The sequence below is a fragment of the Pipistrellus kuhlii genome, unplaced genomic scaffold, assembly GCF_014108245.1.
Source record: "Pipistrellus kuhlii isolate mPipKuh1 unplaced genomic scaffold, mPipKuh1.p scaffold_m20_p_4, whole genome shotgun sequence".
NCBI classification, from domain to species: domain Eukaryota; kingdom Metazoa; phylum Chordata; class Mammalia; order Chiroptera; family Vespertilionidae; genus Pipistrellus; species Pipistrellus kuhlii.
In genome coordinates this window covers 43,578,431-43,598,307 of record NW_023425540.1, presented here as the reverse complement: position 1 = coordinate 43,598,307, position 19,877 = coordinate 43,578,431, and the positions used below count along the sequence as shown (strand labels likewise).

Sequence of the window (19,877 nt, the reverse complement as noted above, 5' to 3'; positions counted from 1 at the left end):
TATATTGAAGATGATGAAAAGTCCCGTAGCAAAGAAACCCATTTTCCTAATTTTATTTATTTTATTTCCTGTCCCCCACCCTTTTTTATTATTTTTCTTTTTCTTTTTGAGGCATAGCTTGTTAGCGTACTTAGGAACTAGTGATCTTTGGTATCCACTTCCATATTTCTCAAGAGGGTCATGAGCTTGCTTCTACAGATGGGAGCTTTCGTTTTAGATAGTAGATTTCAGAGAATCAGGATTTTAAAAAACTGCCCATTTCAGCATCTTCTGATCCATAGTAGCACGATCTTTTTTCCAGGGGAAGTACTGTAATACTTTCCATGTAGTGGTATCTGCCAAGGGTGACTTGGGCAATAGCCTGGAGCAGAATGTGTAGACATGCTGAGATGAGGAGGCTTCCTGAAAGCCTTCAGTCCAGGCATCCCCACAGCCAGCATGCTCAAGCAGCCCTGCCTGGATGGAAAGGAGGAATCTTTCTGTTCCTCTGAGAACACCTCCATTCCTAGGTCTTTGACCATTTCACTTTCATATTCCCTCGGTTCTAAACATGTGAAGAAAGAGATAAAAAAAAAAAAAAAAAGGTGTTGAAATGAAAAAAGAAATGGAGTGTGGAATGCTACAAATAGAAGAAACCTGCATTTCCCTGCCTGCCTTGTTTGCAGTTATGTCTAGGGTCTTGCAGGGGAAAGGAAGTGTCTTCCTTAGGTCATTTTACAAGGTAGAGAGGGAGGAAAATGAGTATGCAGTGTCAAATATTGGTTAGCATTGAGAACAAAGCCAAACACTGTGTTGGTTTTTATTAGAAAAAGTATCTGTATCATCATTCATTTTGGAAAGGAGAGAAGATAGTTTTAATTTTTTTTTTTATTTTATTTCAAATGTGTGTTTCTTTTTCAAGGGCATTTGGTCAATTGCAAATGAAAGTAGATTTGTTAATTTAGGTTTTGTAAATTATAAAGATTATGTTAAAACTGATGAATTATGTTCACCAAATATGGAATAAAAAGAAAACAATGGAATAAAAGGTCAAGTTTATACCACTCCCCAAAAAATTGGTGGGGAAGGAAGAATTAAAAATGTATACCCATTATTTCTTAAGTTATATTGCATAGGAAATTTTGACCCTTCCCCTTACTTAAAATACTATAGCTTTTAATTGGATGTTTCTATTTCACATTTAAAATTAACGTGTCTATTGTCCTGTACTCTAATTTCCTCCATAAATACTCATAATTCTTAAATTTTGTTGTTGTTTTTTTCTTAAAAATGCCTTAATTTAAAAAATACTAGATGATTCAATTTGTCTATTCATTCTGAGTTGGAAATTAATCTATTTGGCTTGAGGCTATATAGCTTACTCTCATTAGATAGGTATGTCCAAAGATATGTGAATATTTCGCATATAGTGAGACACTGGGATTTTCAAATAATTCTGAGGTCTTAATCAAAACTGTGCTGATTACTTGGGAGTTGAGCCCTACGAGAGAGAAAATAAATCAACCTAATCCAATGACTCAGTTGCATTAATAATATTGTAAAATTATTTATTACTTCAAAAAGTATTCTATATTTTACATTTGTAGAAAATTTGTATTGTATTTGTCAGATTACTCAGAGTGCTATCTACATTTAACATTGCAAAATGAACTTATTTCATCTAGTGGGTATGGCTTTTATGAAACAGTCCACATTTTCAGGGAAGACACACCTTTGGATTGAATTAATATCAATTTAGAAACCTTTTGCATTACTATATACTCATATTATCAGTGCTTTAAAGTATTTATAACTTTTATAAAATTATATAACATTGAAGTAAAGGAAACAAGTTATCATAGTAAATTTATGAAATTGAATTGTGTCCAACTGAATTTTTACAAATGAACGTGGCTCTGTTTTTTATTTGTGCTCCACAACCCCATCACAGAATGCATGTATTATTATTCCCATTCTATAAATGAGGAAACTGAGGTTTAGGAAAATCATGAATTAGCCAAGTTTGTACCACCATTGACTTGAGTGCTGGAGCAGTTATCCTGCTAATACTGTCTGGCTCCATCCATGGTTTAGATCTCTCCTCACATGTCATCTTCTCAAAAAACCTCCTCTGACATCACTGTCCACCTCTGCCCTTGCTGGTCAGTTACTGCCTCGCCTATTCTACTGTGGCACTTGCCTTACAGCACTGCTCTAAAATCATCCTGTTAGTGTGCTTGTTTATTGCCTCTTTAAAATATGTTCTGTGCAGACCAGGACCTCTGTTTGGTTCACAGTGTTGTCCTTGGCACCTACTCTCAGGATTGACACTTTTATGTCCCTGTGACTAATGACCAAGCTTTTACATTGTTAGCTGTAATGTTAAGCATAGTGATTTTGGCTCATGGTTTCCAGTGAAGTCAACTTAGGACAGGATTTGCTTGCCTACATGGTCCAAGGTGAAGCTTACGTGTAAACCCTGGGATGCAAATACACCAAACACATACAGTTGCATGGAGCTCCTTGGTTCCAGAGCTGGGGCAGGGAGCCTGCATCGTGTCCTGTTAGAGGATCTGCACCTCCTAGGTGCACTTTAATCTCATTTCTGACATTTAAGTCTCACCCTCAGCACCAACACTGACAAAAGCTCTGAAGTATTAAAACCATGTGTGACACAGCCTTGGCGTGTTTTACAGTGACCAGGGCGGCGTGTGGAATCCTCTTGTCCTGAGTTAGGCACAGATAAAGGGAGGATATCGTTCTGAGAGGAATGTTACAACTACAAAGTGCATCCTGAAGGCCATTTCGCTCACAATGAAGGTCTGTGTCTTAAAATAGCACTATAACAAAGTAACTACAGAGTTTTGGCAAGGGCCTCGACTATTTATAGAACTCAGTAAGACACAGTAAATAGTGCCACGCTGCTACCCGGCTCTCCTGTGCCATAACCCCAAACGTATGAGAAGCACTGTAATTATATTTCTCTCCTTAAAAAAAAAATCATAGTAGGCATTATCAGTTTAACCATACGGAAGCTCAGGCTGAGATTTCTTTTTTAAATGCATAGTTTTGATTTCCAACAGCTGCACTAGGTCTTTAATCATATATTATCTTTATGAAGCCTTTTTCTAACATATGTTAATTGGCTGTTTTCTGTGACAAATTATGAGCTCTTACTTTGATGAGGTTCAATTGCAATCATGTTGGAGTCGAGTATGTAGAGTTTCCACCCCTTCTGGTTCCTCAAACCACTACAAACATCCGCACGTCACTGCCGTGCTGAGTAATGGCAGGATCTGGGCTGGCTGATTTCACTACAGATTTTTTTTTTTCCACAGGATATTTTCAGCTTCTTTGTACTAAATCTGTGGCAGGGTTTGCCCTTTTTAGGAGAAGCATGCTCTAAAATTAACATCAAATCTTATTGGAGATTACAATAATACAGTGAGAAATATTTCATCACACACAACACCCTGGCGTCTGTTTTGCTTTACTAAAATTTTAGCCCACTTCTTATACATTTGTAAAAGTCCGTTGTGAGGTTGGTAAATATTTTCTAAATCATCAGCCTTTTGTAATCACTACTTTGAATTTTCCTCTCTTGAGAACAATTACTTATTGAGATAATCACGTATGTATTTAGCTCTCATAACGAAAATGCAAATGCTGTCTTTTCTAGGTGTCCCAAATATCAGCATGTGAAAGATTCCACTGTATTTTTTTTTTCTTTGCCGTAACATCTATTGGTCAAATCATAAGAAGAATTGCATGTTCTAGCCAGGTTAATATCCTATAAGATGCATAGCTTCCATTCGAGCTCTCTATCCTTATGTCAGTTTTTAATGTAGGATTAAGATGAACAGATATGTTCTGATCCGTCTGCTCTAAGAACTGTGATAGATGGCCTGCATCAGATACCAGCAGATGATCAGTGATAGCTATAATTAGAATAGATATTAAAAAATGCAGTGCATTTGTTTTGATTCACAGGGAAGCAGTCAAGGTAATTGATTAAGGCCTTCAGAAAGGGTGTCAGACAGCAGTCCCCTTGGGATTTATTTAGCTGTGTTTCTGCCTGGACCTCTAAGGTGAAGGGTTCCAGGAACTGTGGTTCTCCAAAGCTAGAGCTAGATCTGGGAGGGGGGGGGGGGTCCAATTTCCATACAGGTGTGAGAGTTTAAAATAAGATGTGCCAGATGTGAACAGGAGCCACTCCTCCTCTTGAGGCGGTTTTTAATCAGCCATTTCCCTGGAGAAGCACACAATCAATGAGCTCTCAGTCCTGAGGCTACCTGCGCTCAGAGGAAGGCCTGGGAACATCATTACAGAACTTGTGACGGAGCATGTGTGAAAAAATTAGAGCAGAAATTAAGGGGAAGAAAGGTTAACTTCAGAAGTCTTACTGGGGTACCTCTCTTTTGGAGGGTCATAAAGAGATAATTTCAAATATTAAAAGGGATGTTAAACTGAACTGAAGGCCAATACTATATTAAAAAGTCATCAGACATAAGTTAGATAAAAGTTCTTACTGATTTATGTTAGCCAGAACGGTTTAAACACGTATATTATTTTGGCTCCATTTCAGCACCAGTAAATAATAGGAAGTTGTATGTGTGTCTGTCATGAATAGCATCACAGCCAGAGAGCAGGGCTTCGGGAGTCCTGTGTGGAGGTACCTCAGTGTGACTGTCAAGTCACTCAGTGCACTGTGTCCCGAGTTAGTGTACACAAGGAAACTTAGTTCCACTTGATAAGACGCATGCTTAATTGGCTCTAAGAAAATAAGCCAAGGTAAAGAATGATGTGTAAATGAAAGGGAGAACGGGGCACTTGCCTGTATGGAAGCCCACGAGCCATGTGGCTTAATTGGGGCCAGTTGGGATCACTTAATGATTGCTGTCAGAAGATCAGATTTAATTCTCCTTATAAGAAGACCACAGTGGGATAGAGTTAAACAAATTGCCGTCAGAGGTTTCAGATGAAAAAAGCCTTAATTAGGTTGATTAGGATGCTATAAAAGAGATGAAGAGAAATAGAAAAATTGATGAATCACTGTGTTTCATGTTGAGCCATATATAATAGCAATATCTGTATTTTGGTTATGGCATTTTGAACTATATATATATATATATAGAGAGGCATGGAAGGTTCTTATGTAAACTTTCTAAACTTCTGAAGTTTAACTAGAGACAAAAGTAAATGACATTCCATGTAAATAGCAGTTGACTTATCAAGCATATTATCCATAAGGTATAACAAAATATTGGCAGGATAATTGTGTTTCTTCTCATTTCAGGTCATCTTTAAATGTTAAATAAATTGGAAAGACAATAACAGGCAAATTATTTTCAAGTACATAAGTTTTTAATCATTTAACATAATATTTAATGAATCATAAACAAAGCCTTTACTTAGACTGTCCTTTTAACCATATCACAATTCACTGGTGATACTAAGGACTACTCAGGTGTCTTAAAATGTATTCTTATTGTTTTATCTACACATTATGAAAAACTAAAATGTATTTCTTTTTCCATCTGCTGTACTTTTGCAGGAAAATGCTCTCTGCACACACCCACCCACACCCACACAAATGTATCAGTAAGGCTGAGAGGGGGGTTCAATACATACAGAGTTTAGAGAGAGAAAAACTTGAACAGTATCTGCATTTTAATCATGAAATATGATATATTAAAGAAAGATTAGGAAAATAATGAACATAAGATTTTTTTTTTCCGACAAGTTCAAGAGATGCCTGGGAATTCAGATTTTTGTCATAATAATAAGAAAATGTATAATAGCAACGTCGCCCACTTAGAACCTAGCTTGCTTTGAAGGCTGGCAATTTCGTGTCACTGATATTGGTGTTGTACAGTGCTCCACTTGCTTTGTTCAATAGCAGCAGCAAAAAATCCAGCTGGGTGTGCTCATTGAGCGGCTACAGCTGGGGAGCAGAACGCATTTTGGGATGCTAACCAGTAGCTCTCGCTTTGTGATGAGGAGAGTGTTGAATTCAGCTTGGTGGTAAGCCCTGCCACATCACACAGTGGCCTTTGAAAGAAAACGTGGTGGCTGCCCCGTTGTGAAAAATTAGGAAATCAAAGACATGATAAAGCCCCAAATTAATTACATAAGATGATGTGGAAAAACTGAAAAACTGTGGTGTGATTGAATAGCACGAGGCTCTTGACATATTTTAAACCATTTGGGGTTTATTTTGGCTTGGAAAATGGAGATGCTATTTAAGCTGCAATGTGAGAAAAAAAAATACCCAGGACAAAAAATACCATGGATAACCATGGCAGGGCAGCTATGCCTCCCTCCTGTTTATTAAGTTGTTTACCATGCAGTGCAGTTGTTTAAAGGTATGTGTCTCCTACATTCTAGAGCTGTGTAAATAAAATGATTTATGTCAGTGTTAATGGCAGGTTAGGCCCGCTTATTAAATTAATTGCAGGGGTTTGCAAAATGAGTTCCTTTTTAGCCTTATTATATTTCTGACATACATTTCATCTCCTTTTGTCCTTGGGGAAAGATATTAAAGTAGGACTAGAAGCATTAATGTGGAGTTTTCAGCAGCCATGGTCATTGGGAAAATTGATATATTTCCCTAGTTATTTCCACTTTTGCAGCCTGAAGCTCTTCCATGACTGATACTGAAGAGAAACTTCTTAATTTTTGTAACCCTGTACGTTTTTTTTCTTCCCATAATGATTATTGTTAATGGATAGAGGAAGCATTACCTGGTAGCAGATTTTCATCGTTAGCCCTGCAGAGTGAGGTCTTCATGGCGTATGGAAAGATCACTTGGCAGCCTTACTGTACGAGGGGACTGAATTTATATTTCAGAATGGAAGCAGTCTTACAACCGTAGGCTAGGCTCCCAGTGCTACTCCGTACCCAGCACTCACCCTGCAAATGAAGAAGTGCATTCCCACCTTTTGTATTAATAGGATAAGGAAACAGGGGTTCCAAGGGATTAGTGGTCACTCAGCTTTTTTTTTTTTTAATAGAGTTGCTTTTTTAAAATATATATATTTTATTGATATTTTTACAGAGATGAAGGAAGATGAATAGAGAGTTAGAAACATTGATGAGAGAGAAACAAGGATCAGCTGACTCCCACACGCCCCCTACTGGGGATGTGCCTGCAACCCAGGTGCATGCCCTTGACTGGAATCAAACCTGGGACCCTTCAGTCCACAGGCTGACACTCTATCCACTGAGCCAAACCAGTTAGGGCATCTCTCAGCTTTTAAGTTCAAGCCTTGAGCTTTCTGATTTCAAAATTCATTCAGCTTCCACTTCTCTGTTAAAATTATTCTTATTTATTACATCAGATGCTATATAAACATGACAAAGGATTATCAGGTTATCAGTTATCAGTCTGCTTCTGTATAAGCAAAAATATGAAAATGTTCTTAGTAGTAATCATTAAAAATAGCAAGTGCAGCCATGGCTGGTTAGCTCAGTTGGTTGGAGAGTTGTCCTCTACATTAAAGGTTACGGGTTTGATTCCTGGTCAGGACGCGTACCTGGGTTCAATCCTGATTAGGGCATGGGGGGAGGGTGCAATCAATGTTTTTTCAATCAATGTTTCTCTCTCTAAAATTGATTAAAAAACACATCCTTGGGTGAGAATTAAAAAAAAAATAGTGACTGCAGAAAATACCTGAGAAATTAAAACCTTAAATTTATTAACCAACTAATAATATAATCCTACTGTATACCTGGCACTGGGGTAGTGACTGGGGATACAAAAGTGAGACAGAACGTACCTGGCCCACAAATGTTTAGAAAGAGATACAATTTCAGTTGTGACAAGTGCTACAAAGGAGGACATGGTGCTGTGAGTCCTTTTAAGGCAATTTGATGTGATCGGGAGAGCACAAGAGTACTTCGTGAGGAGGTGAGACAGAAAGGCAGAGAAAAGTTATGGAGACACAGAGGGGAAGGAGGAGCATCCCAGCAGAGGGAACTGTATATGCAAAAGCCCTGTGGTAGGAAGTAGTCGGCAGGTGGTAGGAAGGAGCACGGCAGGAAAAATTATCACATTATTTATTATTTGTATATGTGATATTACACTGGAACTTGAAGATGACTCAGAATTCATCATCTTGGCTCAAAAATGGGATAGAGAAAATAGCTATTTGGCACAATGGTATTTATCCAGCGGGAAGGAATGGCTGTTCTTTTATTACCCATTAGAGGATGTGTCTTGGCTATGTGTCTTTAAAATGAGCTCAACTAGGGCAATACAACATTCTGTATAATGCATGGTAAGCTTAGACAGATATGGAGTGACTTTCAAGACCAAGGAAATATTACCCAACTCATAAACCATCACACAGTCGAGTAACAATAAGAACAATAATAATTATATCTTTTGAAGTTCAGAATACCTCTTAAGGAAAAAAAAAAAAGTAAAAGTTCTACTTGTTCCTTTTAACCAAAATATAATTAGATGTCTCATATGTCTTTCAAGCATATCATAAAGTAGAAAGTTAAATGTATCTATTTGCACCAAAATGAGCCACATTTTCCACTTCAAGTAATAATGAATCATTTAATTGTTTGAATCAGTCATACCAGACTGGCAGCAACTGGGACTTAAGATCCTTTTTTGTCCCTTACTAAGTTTCCAGCCTGTATTTACTTAACAGTGCTAGTATAATTTCTTTTGTGGTACACTGTGCTTGGTTTTCAGCCCTGAGTTTTTACAGAAGAACATTATATGAAGATGCTAGTTGGTGTCAGTGAAAATGTGGGTGAATGAAAATTTTTTTTTTGCCAATATGCGTAGAAGAACACTAGTATACTTTTTCTGCAAATTGACATCACATATTTTAATGTTTTATCATTATTCATAGATTGTTTTATTTAAGTGCCTGCATTGTGCTTATTATAGCAAAATACACGCTTTTGCAAAGATAAGTTTAGCAGGAGAGAATTAATTCCTTCCCACACCTTTTAATGTGGCATGGCAGTTTCACTCTAAGATCAAAACACATAACTGAAGGTTATGTTTAATTTCTAAATCAAAGTGTTGTGGGAAGATGATTGAAATCTGAAGATGACTCAGATCACTTGATATGTGGTTTTCTTCCTACAGAAACCTTATGGTAGACTGCCATTTCCAGGTTAGAAAGAAATTAAGAGTGATGCGATTAAAATAAATAGTTTCACTATATACTGAAAGTTTGTGAGTTACTTTGGTAACTTAGAATTAAAAAAAAAAAAAAACTTCAAGAGCTTCAGTATCGTAAGAACCTATTCTACCACCCATTCTGTGCTCTTTTTAACCATGGGGACAAAGAAGTAATCCCTTTATTTTACCAACTTTTAATTTTTCGGGACAATTTTTGTGATTTGTAATTTTTACCCAAAATATGGCATATTTACATGTATTCTTATGATGGCTCTTTCATGGCATACAATTCTTCATGTGCCTCGAAGAAGAGTAAATTAAAATTATGCGGCCCCATCAACTCTGTCCGTTTTCCTGAGGCATGATAAATAGTGATCGCGGTATATCTCCACCAGAGTGTGAACTTGTTGGTTTTCTCATGGTCTGTTCATTAAAGCAATCAGGCAAAAATACTCACCTAGAGCTAAAATTGATTTTTTTGCAGGTATTTTAAAAATAGAAATTAAAAATTTCGTCCCCGAGTCTGGATCTCACTCACTGTCCCTTATCTGAACCTCTCTAAGGCAGCTCTGAGCGGGGCATGCAGCACAGCTCACTCAGACAGTTCAGCTCAGAGAAGGAAGTGAAGAGTTTTGGTTCCCATTTTACACTTCTGGAACAGTTTAGGGAAGGAAGCACCTTTACACCTTTTATTGTTCGTGGTTGCTGACATCACATCCTTCCCTGACCAGTCTGTGCGTGTTTCCTGCCATTCTGTCAAGACTCTTCTGTGTTACTGGGAGGGATTTGTAGGAGGCTGGGAGGGAGGGAGGAGGCGGGAGGGAGGGAGGGAGTAAGAAAAGAAGGAGGTAGAGAAGAGGGGGAAGGGAAGCGGGATGTGGGTATCACTCAAGGGAACTTGTTTATAACTGAGAGAGCCGGGGGAGAAGGATCTTTAGCACCTATCCACACGAAATTCTTCTCTACTTGGGTCTCACACCACTTTGCCTGCATATGCCTGCGTATGCCAAACAAAAAGTGAACAGAAGCCTTCCATACTGAAGTTCCCCTTTTTAGTAAGCAGCCTGATTTTATTTTTCTCATATTTAGATTGTCAAACAGAAAAAACAATGCAGAAGACAGGAACTCTATAGAGTGTAACTGTGGTAGAGAATTTTTTTCTTTCTTTTTTTTTTTTTTAATTACTGATTGTTTTTATGGGACTCTGTCATTTTCCAAGAATGCTTCTTTCATGTGGAAAGAAGTAACGGCAAGCCTGCAGAAATTATTTTAAGCTTATGGTTGATTGTACATAGTGGAAGTTTTCAGCATAACTTGAAATTCTACTACGTGTAGTTTAGCTATTATATTCTTTCCTTCATATGCATACAAGACAATTTTACAGATTAGCCAAGTTACATAATCTCTTTTTCATCCTCTCTGGGCTTCCTACAAATGAATGCTTAAAACCAACCTTACAATATAATTTTTGCATAAAAATTAGGTTAGAGAAGTTGTTATGCTAAGAAAACAGCTACTGAGCTGTTGTTGACCTTCCTCACTCTCTGAGTTTCTACTGACAGCCTTGAAGTGTTGTGACTCACAATCCAATGTTCTCAGCCATGTGTTCCATGACACATTTCTCCAGGAAAACAGTCATATCATCCCCACCTAGCATTCTGAATATATATACTTAAGAATGTAAAATTTGTCTTGTAGCAATGTTCAAAAGGCAACACCTGAAGAAATATTTATTTTTACAGGAAAAAAATTTAATTTTATTGAAATTTATACTTGCTTCTCTACATTGCATTTTTCAAATAGAAAAATATATTCAGTGGCATTTTTATCAAATATATATATATATATATATATATATATATATATATATATATATATTTGACTTGTACATATAAATGTTTTCTGGCAAAACATTCCCCATCATGTTTGAGAATTAAAAAAAAAAAAATCCTTGCTTTGCTCTTTTTGAAAAGTTCTCTCACTACAAAGTTGTGAAATAACTGGGTGGTGATAGGGAAGAACTCTTTTAAGTTTGGTTTGTCAGGAACTCTCTGTCTTTCTGAGGAGGCTCTTTTCTCCAGGGATGTCTCTCTGCTTGTCTAGTTATTTGTATTTTGAAATCGGGATCTGTGGAAGTTCTCGTCTTGTCCGCCTTGTCACCACACTAATCTGCTCACCCTGACCTTCCACCTTCAAGTGAATAAGCTCTTAGGCAGGCAGAGTCCTGTAAGCCGATAGTGCCACGGGCCTGAGCTAAATGAAAGAAAGGAAACTGTCCCATTTGCATTTGCTGTGGATTCATGGGTTGGCTTTTCTGTAACAGAGGAAGCCTGCGCATCTCTGTGGGGTCTTGCACATGCATGGGAAATACCATTCTAACGTGCTGCTTGCTTCTAAGGTAAGATGATAGGAAATGCAGAAAAGTTGCCCAGTTGAGTGATATTTAAGACCATTTCTAAAAATAGATAAATGGACAGTGGCAACAGTGAATATATGAGGCAATTGTGCTTTGTGGATTTTTTTTTGTATTTTAATGTGATTTAATATGTATTTGAATAGCTAATTTTCTCATGTACGTTTGTCAAATGTATGTTATTTATATAACTCTTTAAAACTTTTGAATTACTTCTAACATTTAAAATCACCACTGGGGTAATAACTAGTTTTTGATGAGCACTGTGTGGTCATGATGTTACTCAATACATGTCTTCTCAGAGGCAGGAGTGAGCTGCAGTTTAATAGAAAGGCATTGGGCAAAAGAGAATAGATGGTCTTAGTATTTAAGCAGCACTAATCCACCAGAACTAATTATATCATAATAGCTTCTCCAATTAGATCATCAGAAAACTTAAAATTAAAAAAAATTACTCAAGGTGATAAAGAATATAGAAATTAAGTTTTAAAAAATCAGAAGAGAGCTGATGATCAGAGCAAGTATATAACAGCTTTCCTGTTCCAATAACTTTGAATTGGAGCCAATTAATCTATTCAATAGCCAGGACACTGGGTTAACATTACATCATAAATGTGGGAATTTACCAGATTGCTCATCAGACACCAACTAAAATAAACAGGGAAATACTGAGCAATGCGCAAAGTAGTTGCATTCTTTGACATGAGATGGGAGAGAAGAACTGAAGCTGTTGCTTGCAAATGAAGAAGCCATTGTGGAATGCTTTCTTGTTAACTTCCACATTTCACGGCAATTCACTTTCATTACATTCAAACACTTCCAGATGTACTTTACAACAAAGTAAAATATATTCTTGTAATACTCTGGATTTCCTGGGCTTCCCTTATATTACTGATGTTCATTTCATTAATATTAATTTGTGACCTAAAGACATGCAGTATATAATAGCAAGTTTCTGTAATTTTGTGTCTTACTCCCCAAAGAGATATGATGTCTTTTTAAAATATTTAAATTTAGAGAACCGATGGCTTATTATAAAAAGTGTAGTTATAAATGAAATAATACTCTGATTTTTTTTCCTTTTATGAATGATTATCTTCTTGGATTCTTGTACTGAAGATGTAGCTTAAGGGCTTTCAAAAGGACGAGATCTCAATGCTGATAGCTGCTGGTTATGTAACATTAAATATCCCGTATGCTTTTTACAGTGTCTCATAGCAGTGGCTTTTAAAAAATAAGATTAAAGGATTTAGATTTAAATTAGTTGACATTTACATATATCAAATAGCACTTTCATAATAGTCCATCCTATTTGCATAACGAGGGACATTATCACCTCTGCTGTCAAAACATGAGATTGTTTTCCCTTCAGAAATGAATTAGCTGCCTACTTAGCATACACAGGTACATAAAGGTTCATTAACTCTCTGATTTAGGTAATTTTTCACAACAGAAGGGTGCAAATAGTCACCTAATTTTATTTTTAAAATATTAAGAAACTGCAAAAAGACACATTTCAACCATCGGCCTTTAAAGCATAGTTTTCATCATTTAAATGACTGTTAAATTACTTATGAGGTTACTGTCATTATAAAAACAAACGGTTCCTACTTTATGTGCTCCTGCATGTGACATACCATGAACTTTTAATAAGCACTTATTTTCATTCATTTGATAGGCTTCCTGCCATGTAGTTGTTTGTTTGTTTCTTAATAATTAGAATATGAGAGTTCTTCTGAAACTGACTTGCTGTTATAGGGGTACTGAATTTGTGTTGTTCTTCAGCAGGAACGAATGCAGGAATTTGGGAACTGAGCTGTGCAAGTGCTGAAGAAGGAGATTTGTTTGGAGGAAGCAGGAAAGAGAAAGAAAAGGAAGGAAAAAATACATAATTTCAGGGACGAGAGAGAGAAGAAAAACGGGGACTATGGGGAGAAAAAAGATTCAGATCACGAGGATTATGGATGAACGTAACAGACAGGTGAGTGGGGATAACTTTTTTTGTGTCATTACTTAACATGGACTATTTATTACATTTCCCCCAGATAGGTTAAGGATCCTGAATACATTATGAACTTAAAAACGTCCATTAAGAGAAGTGTCAGTGAATTGAACGTGGCCAGTTTAAATGTTAATGGTCTCTTATATATATAGGATGTCCCCCCAAAAGTGTATATGCACTTTGAATAATTATAAAGGCAGTATTTATTAAAATACATCTTCAAAATTGAGCCATCAGCTGTTTATGTGTGTATACATGTTAGGGACACTATATATACAAAATATATGTAGCCATATACATATATGTATGTACATATATCAATATATATATGTGTGTGTATATACATATATATGTAAAAAGAAAAAAAATCACCATATCTTTTAGAAATACAGTTTACATCTTCATGGTTATTCACTTTTTACTTCAGCCTGAATTCTAAGTGCAAGCTATACTTGTGTAATATAAATAGCTTGATAATCAAGAGTTAATAAGCATGACATTGCTACATTGCACGCATCATCAAACAAAGATGTTCTTCTATTCATGGGCACAAGGCCTTTTGTGGTCATCTATTTAAAAGGTTTATATAATAAGCTAAATATCTTGAAAAAAATAGCTTTCATTCTATTCACAGGTTTGAATTACATCCAAAATATTTAACATGACCTGACAACAACAACAAAGAAAACACCCACATAAAATATTAGTAATTTAAAGCATGTAGGCAAGAAATATTAATTCATACCATTTTCTTTAAACCCTGACTTTTATATACACAGAGGCAGATTATGTTATAATTTTTCCTAGATATCTGTGTGATACAATTGATCTGTACTAAGGACATTAATTATACATCCAAATGCTCTATTCAGCAAAGAGTTGTACATCATGAATATCTGTCATCTGACTGAAATTTCCTTTACACTTGGAGAGGTGGATGCTAGGCAATGTAAGGAGAGGTAGGTGGGTTGTATGTATGCTGATGTTAAATATCAAATAATGATTCCTTGGGCAACTACAATAAGTCAGATCACAACCACTGCAAATGGATAATGGGATCTATAATGGGACATTCCTTGTCCTTGGACAAGAAGAATCTTTTTGCTTTTGCCCCATTTACACTAGGGAAAGCTTAAGAGGACAGCTTTGGAGATACCCTACAAGACCGTAATTTTCCCCAAATAAAGACCCTCTCTCTCCTGTATTGTCCCTTTCTATCACTTTGAAACACTAAGTGAGACTAGGACTGATTCATGGTTTAAAATGATAAGTTGCTACCTGTGTGAATTAAAGCGAATAGAGGTTGTTATTTATGCTGTCAAGCCAGTATGCTATTAAGAAGTAAAGAAACTTTTTAGATTTTTATGTTTATAATTCCTTAAATTGTTATATTTAAGGAACATAGGACTTGAAATATTTCTGGCTGAAAATTAAGCTAAAGGATGACTAATGCTAATATTTCTAATGTATTTCTTCAGAGCTTTTCTTCCATATTGTTTATTCCTATGGGTCAAGCCAAAAAGCGATATTTTTTCAATATAAAACCAGAGTATTTTTACTTGATTTATAGATTAAAATTAAAACTGAAACATTGAACAGAATGTACCATTGACTGCTTAAACACAGCTATTTGGACTGGAATTTATTTGGTTGTAGTCAGAAGTTATATGAATTAGCACTTACACTTCATTAATAATACCAACTAACTTTTAGGCTCATGAAATCCATCATATCTTTTGCTTGCAAATAGAGAAGGAATTTTTTGCAGGTGGAATTCATGAGCTCTTATTATGCTTTATAAAGGAACATAAAACTCACACAGGGAAACATGAATTTTAACACCATACTTTTGAACTAATAATTGAACATCTCTTCTTAATTTAAATATAATGTGTCTACAGTTGCTATAACACTCACCTATGTTGGAGTCATAATAACTTTAAGAGAAGAAAAAATATTTAAATTCAGCTTAGTTTATTTTTTTATTTATCCTCAAGACAAATTTCTTATTTTATCCTATAGAATTTAAGATTTTTTTTCAGTCTTTAGGTACTAGTACAGTAGGCCCTTTAATTCAACACCCTTAAATGTAATTAGTAAAATTGAAAACTTGCATGTTTTAACATATGTTTCAGTGGCTATCTTAGATGGCCATTGGCAATCGTCAGCAGCCATCTTCCTTCCAAATGTTTGTCATGTGCGCCTCTCACCTACTGCAAGAGTGGTCATGAGAACCATTGGGAGAGAGCTTAAAAGAGGTAGGTCATCGCCCTAACTGGTTTGGCTCAATAGATAGAGCATTGGCTTGAGGACTCAAGGGTCCCAAGTTCGATTCTGGTCAAGGGCATGTACCTTGGTTGCAGGCACATCCCCAGTAGGAGGTGTGCAAGAGGCAGCTGATTGATGTTTCTCTCTCGTTGATGTTTCTAGCTCTCTTCCTTCTCCCTTCCTCTCTGTGAAAAATCAATAAAATATATTTTTAAAAAAGAGGTAGGTCACTTCTATTAATCAACCCCAGCAAATCTGAAAGAGCATGTCAGACGAACTGTGGAGGCTCCCCTAAACTGGGCTTCCTTTGAGCTATGTGTTCACAAGTTGAAAAGAAAAAGTTAACTGCTTTGCCCTTTTGAAGCTTCCCCCACCGTAGCCTCCTTGGTGGAGCCTCACACAATGGTTCACAGTCACCTCTTCCTTAAAGCCGTGAAAGCCTGCCCTGCCATTGCAGGCATTTATTTGGCAATACGGAGAACCGCGTGTTTATTTTGTTTGTTTGTTTTTTTGTTTTTTTGTGGGGTTTTTTTGTTTGTTTTTTTTTACAGAATAAGAAATACTGGCGTAAAGTGTGAAATGAAATATTGCAGAGCAGATGTGATAAATTCTATATCATTAAGAAATAAAACTGTTGTAAAACAGAGCAGCTTACTGTTTAAATTGAATTTTGCCCATATATTATCTCTCGTTATGGAAGTAGGGAACAGCTAAAATTCAGAAAGTCCAAATGATATATGTAATAGTTTAGGAGAGAAAAATTATTAACAGCTTTTTAATTTTTTTTTAATTTCCCAGAGTTTCTAAGTTTATGAAAACTACTTAATTTCTAGCTTAACCAAGATGGGTTTCTTAAGCAAGTATATAAAAATAAAATAAAATCCTGAATTCTCAATTTGCCTTGCAGAAATTTTCAGGTAACTTAATAAAAGCAGCTACAAGTTCTGAGAACTACATATATATTATTTCAGTTAATCCTTACCAACCCCATTTACAGCTGAATAATTTATTAATTTATTAAATCAACAAATATTACTAGCTTGTCATGTGCCCAGCATTAAGATGCAGTAGAAACAAGAAGAATCTCATCCAGCTTATCAACTGCTGCGGAAGTCATCAAACGTTTTCTGTCAAGGGCCAGATAGCAAATATTTCTGGCCTTGTGATCCATACACATACAGTGTCTGTCTCAACTACTTGTCTCTGCCCCAGTAATGAAAGCAGCCATGGACAAAATGCAGGTGAATGAATGCGCCTGTGTAGAATGAAACTTTACTGATAAAAAGGGGTGTGAGGGCAGGATGGATTTGGCCTGTGGATCGTAAGCTGTAGGCCTCTGGCCCAGGGAGATGAGTCAGCCATGAAATATGCAAATATATAACAAAGTTTTGTTCATAGGTGTTATGAATGAAACTGTGAAAGTGCTATGAATGAATAACAGGAGGTACTTTATTTAGATTGGGGGTCAGGGGAACACCTCTCTGAGGAAATGCTAAAGATGGGATCATTAAGATAGAGTCAGGCAGGTGACAACATTCCAGAGGAAACAAACGAGGAAGCTGAAGAAAAGCCGTGGAGCTTGACCTTGGCTCATATAACTTTACAGAAATGAGAGAAAAGATTGAATGTTAGGCAGAGGCCAGGTCATGCAAAGCTTTGAACTCAGTTAATACCAGGAGGTAGCCAAAATTTGAGCCCAAATCTTTCAGATTGAAACACAAAACATGATTTTCTCAATTAAATCTTGCATAATATAATAGCTAAGAACATAGTTGTAGGTCATAGCTTTTCCCAATTACATCCTGCTGCACCCAGTATAATATAATGGCAATGAGCACGGTTGGAGTAACACACATACCTAGATCTGGTCCCAGTTCTGCCATCTACCAGCTGTATTTCTTTTCATCAAGTGCCTTAACCTCTCTGAGCCTCATCCATTCCCTCATCAGTATAGATTGAGGATTTAAAAAAAAAAAAAAAAAAAAAAAAAAAAAAAAAAAAAAAAAAGTAGTACCCACCTTATTAGGTCATTGAGATAATCAAATTAGGGGATAAAGGTAAAGCATCTAACATATAATATGTACTCAATAAATTTCCTAATTAAGCTATTCCTATTAAGACACATGCTCTTTGAACCATGAGCTATTATGTTATAGTTTATGTGATTTCCATCCAAGCAACTCCTGCTCTATATAGTACACTAAAGAATGGTACCTGAACTTTCATTTCATGAGTGTTTTATCTTAAAAAGAGTATCAGGGAGATGGAAGGAACGTGGAACAGAGAAGTGCAGGAGCACAAAGGGGTCCTTAGGAAAAAAGGGGTGAGTCATTTCAGACCAAGAGCCGGATGATGGAGGAGGATGGCTGGTGGACACAAAGAAAAATGTCTTAAGTTCTTTTCTTTCATCAGATCTGGCACACTAATAGTTTTTGCCAGCAAACAAAGTTTTATATAATTGTCGGTGCAATAACTGGAGCACAAATTAAAGACAATTAGCAATATTCTCCTGTTAATAGAACAGCAGAATCCCCTTATGACTAAAAGGAATTCAGAGTTCATAGCTGTTAAATTTTTTAACTTTTTCTCTTGAAATGTATTTATTTACTCAAGTGACTCTCTTTTAAAAAGAAACAAAGTTTACTCCATTTTCCTGTTTCCCACTAGTTTAGATTATTCTTAGAATGTTAGCTAAATTTTCTATAGGATTTTTACTGTATCTATCACCTTGAAGGTGATAGATAATCCAGAATACATATTGGTAACTAAAAGAGCTAATTACAGTTCTAAATTTGAGAGTCACACCCCACTAACCTATAAATATTCAATAATATTTGTTGAAATTGAGATAGATTCACCCTTTAAGTATGAGGATTTGGGTAATTTAGAAATATAAATAAATTGCTTGTTTAAGAATATAACTCTGATGAATTGTGAACCATGTGTTAAAAGAGCAGAGTAATCTAGTCACACTGTTTTCTTCTGTCATCTCCACAAACAAAATGTCCAGACTTGTCAGTTGCTTTTATGCATATCAAGTAAGTGAATAGTATTTGAGAGGGAATTATATTTTAAATACTATAGAAGAATTATCCGCATAAGGCAATGAATATCTGGAACCTTGTTTCAGATCAAGTGAATAAAAGTTCAATCACTCTAAATCCAAAATAAACCTTCAAATACCTCATAATGAAGATTTTTTTTTTTTTTTGCATTTTCCCCCTCAGTATTATTTCTTAACAGCTGGCTGTCTCCCCTAAACTTGTATTAAAATTTTTATTAAATAAACTCATTTTATAGAAATAAAATTAGCATGCATCATAGTAATATATTAGGACATCTTAGAATTGAATTATAGAGTATATTGATGCATCCTGTGGATGCCTACTTAAAGATCCCCCATGCATATAAGTTAAACCATTCATTCATTAATCTTCAAATCACCCAAGGGAAAAGGTTTTGTTGGAATTCCTGATGATGGAAGAGACTTTTGAGAATTTTCAAATCAAAGAAAGCAGGGGTCAACGTGCTCAGATACCTAACAGCTATGATATCAAGCCGTTCATTTGTGTTGTACTTTTAGCAATATGGAAACAGTTCTCAAATGGTCTCCCCCACACAGTTGAACCATAGTGAACTGCACCAAACACTTCCTATACATCCCACAGGTGTGAGACAGTTTATATTTGTGTCAGCTAGATCTACTCCTCTACTGCCAGAAAAACCCAAGGAAGGCCAACATGTTCACAATGAAAAGGAAACTGTTCCTCTAGAATTCGATCACTAGATTTAAGAAACAAGCTCTGCTGAAACATGAGGTCTTTAAGATGTTCTGTTGTTCGCCTAATTTGTGTATCTCATATAATTTCCAGCCAGAACTGTAATTTATAAAAAATTCTGAGGTTTGGGCTTACTGTACCTCAGTCATTTTGTGTGCAGTTGATGTGTAGTGGCACCTTCCACTTCTGTGAATGCATGCACACACCTTGTCTGCTACAAGTCCCCTTTGGTTTTGCAAACGCACAGACTCTGTGTGACATCGTAGTACTGGCAAACCAACACTAAAA

The 19,877-nt window shown here is 36.1% G+C and overlaps 1 protein-coding gene across 25 annotated transcripts in view; it reads left to right on the top strand.

The window, feature by feature from the left end:
* MEF2C (myocyte enhancer factor 2C) overlaps positions 1-19,877 on the top strand; it is a 159,833-nt gene that overhangs the window by 56,233 nt on the left and 83,723 nt on the right. For 12 of the 25 annotated variants that reach the window (XM_045571708.1, XM_045571710.1, XM_036409193.2 and 9 more), the window contains one exon: positions 13,326-13,521. In XM_045571708.1, coding sequence (XP_045427664.1) covers positions 13,468-13,521 — 54 coding nt within the window. In that variant the 5' untranslated portion in view covers positions 13,326-13,467. Of the gene's footprint in view, positions 1-10,026; positions 10,183-11,179; positions 11,526-13,325; positions 13,522-19,877 lie in introns of those variants that run through there. The other 13 variants (XM_036409195.2, XM_045571712.1, XM_045571707.1 and 10 more) reach the window with 6 other exon arrangements.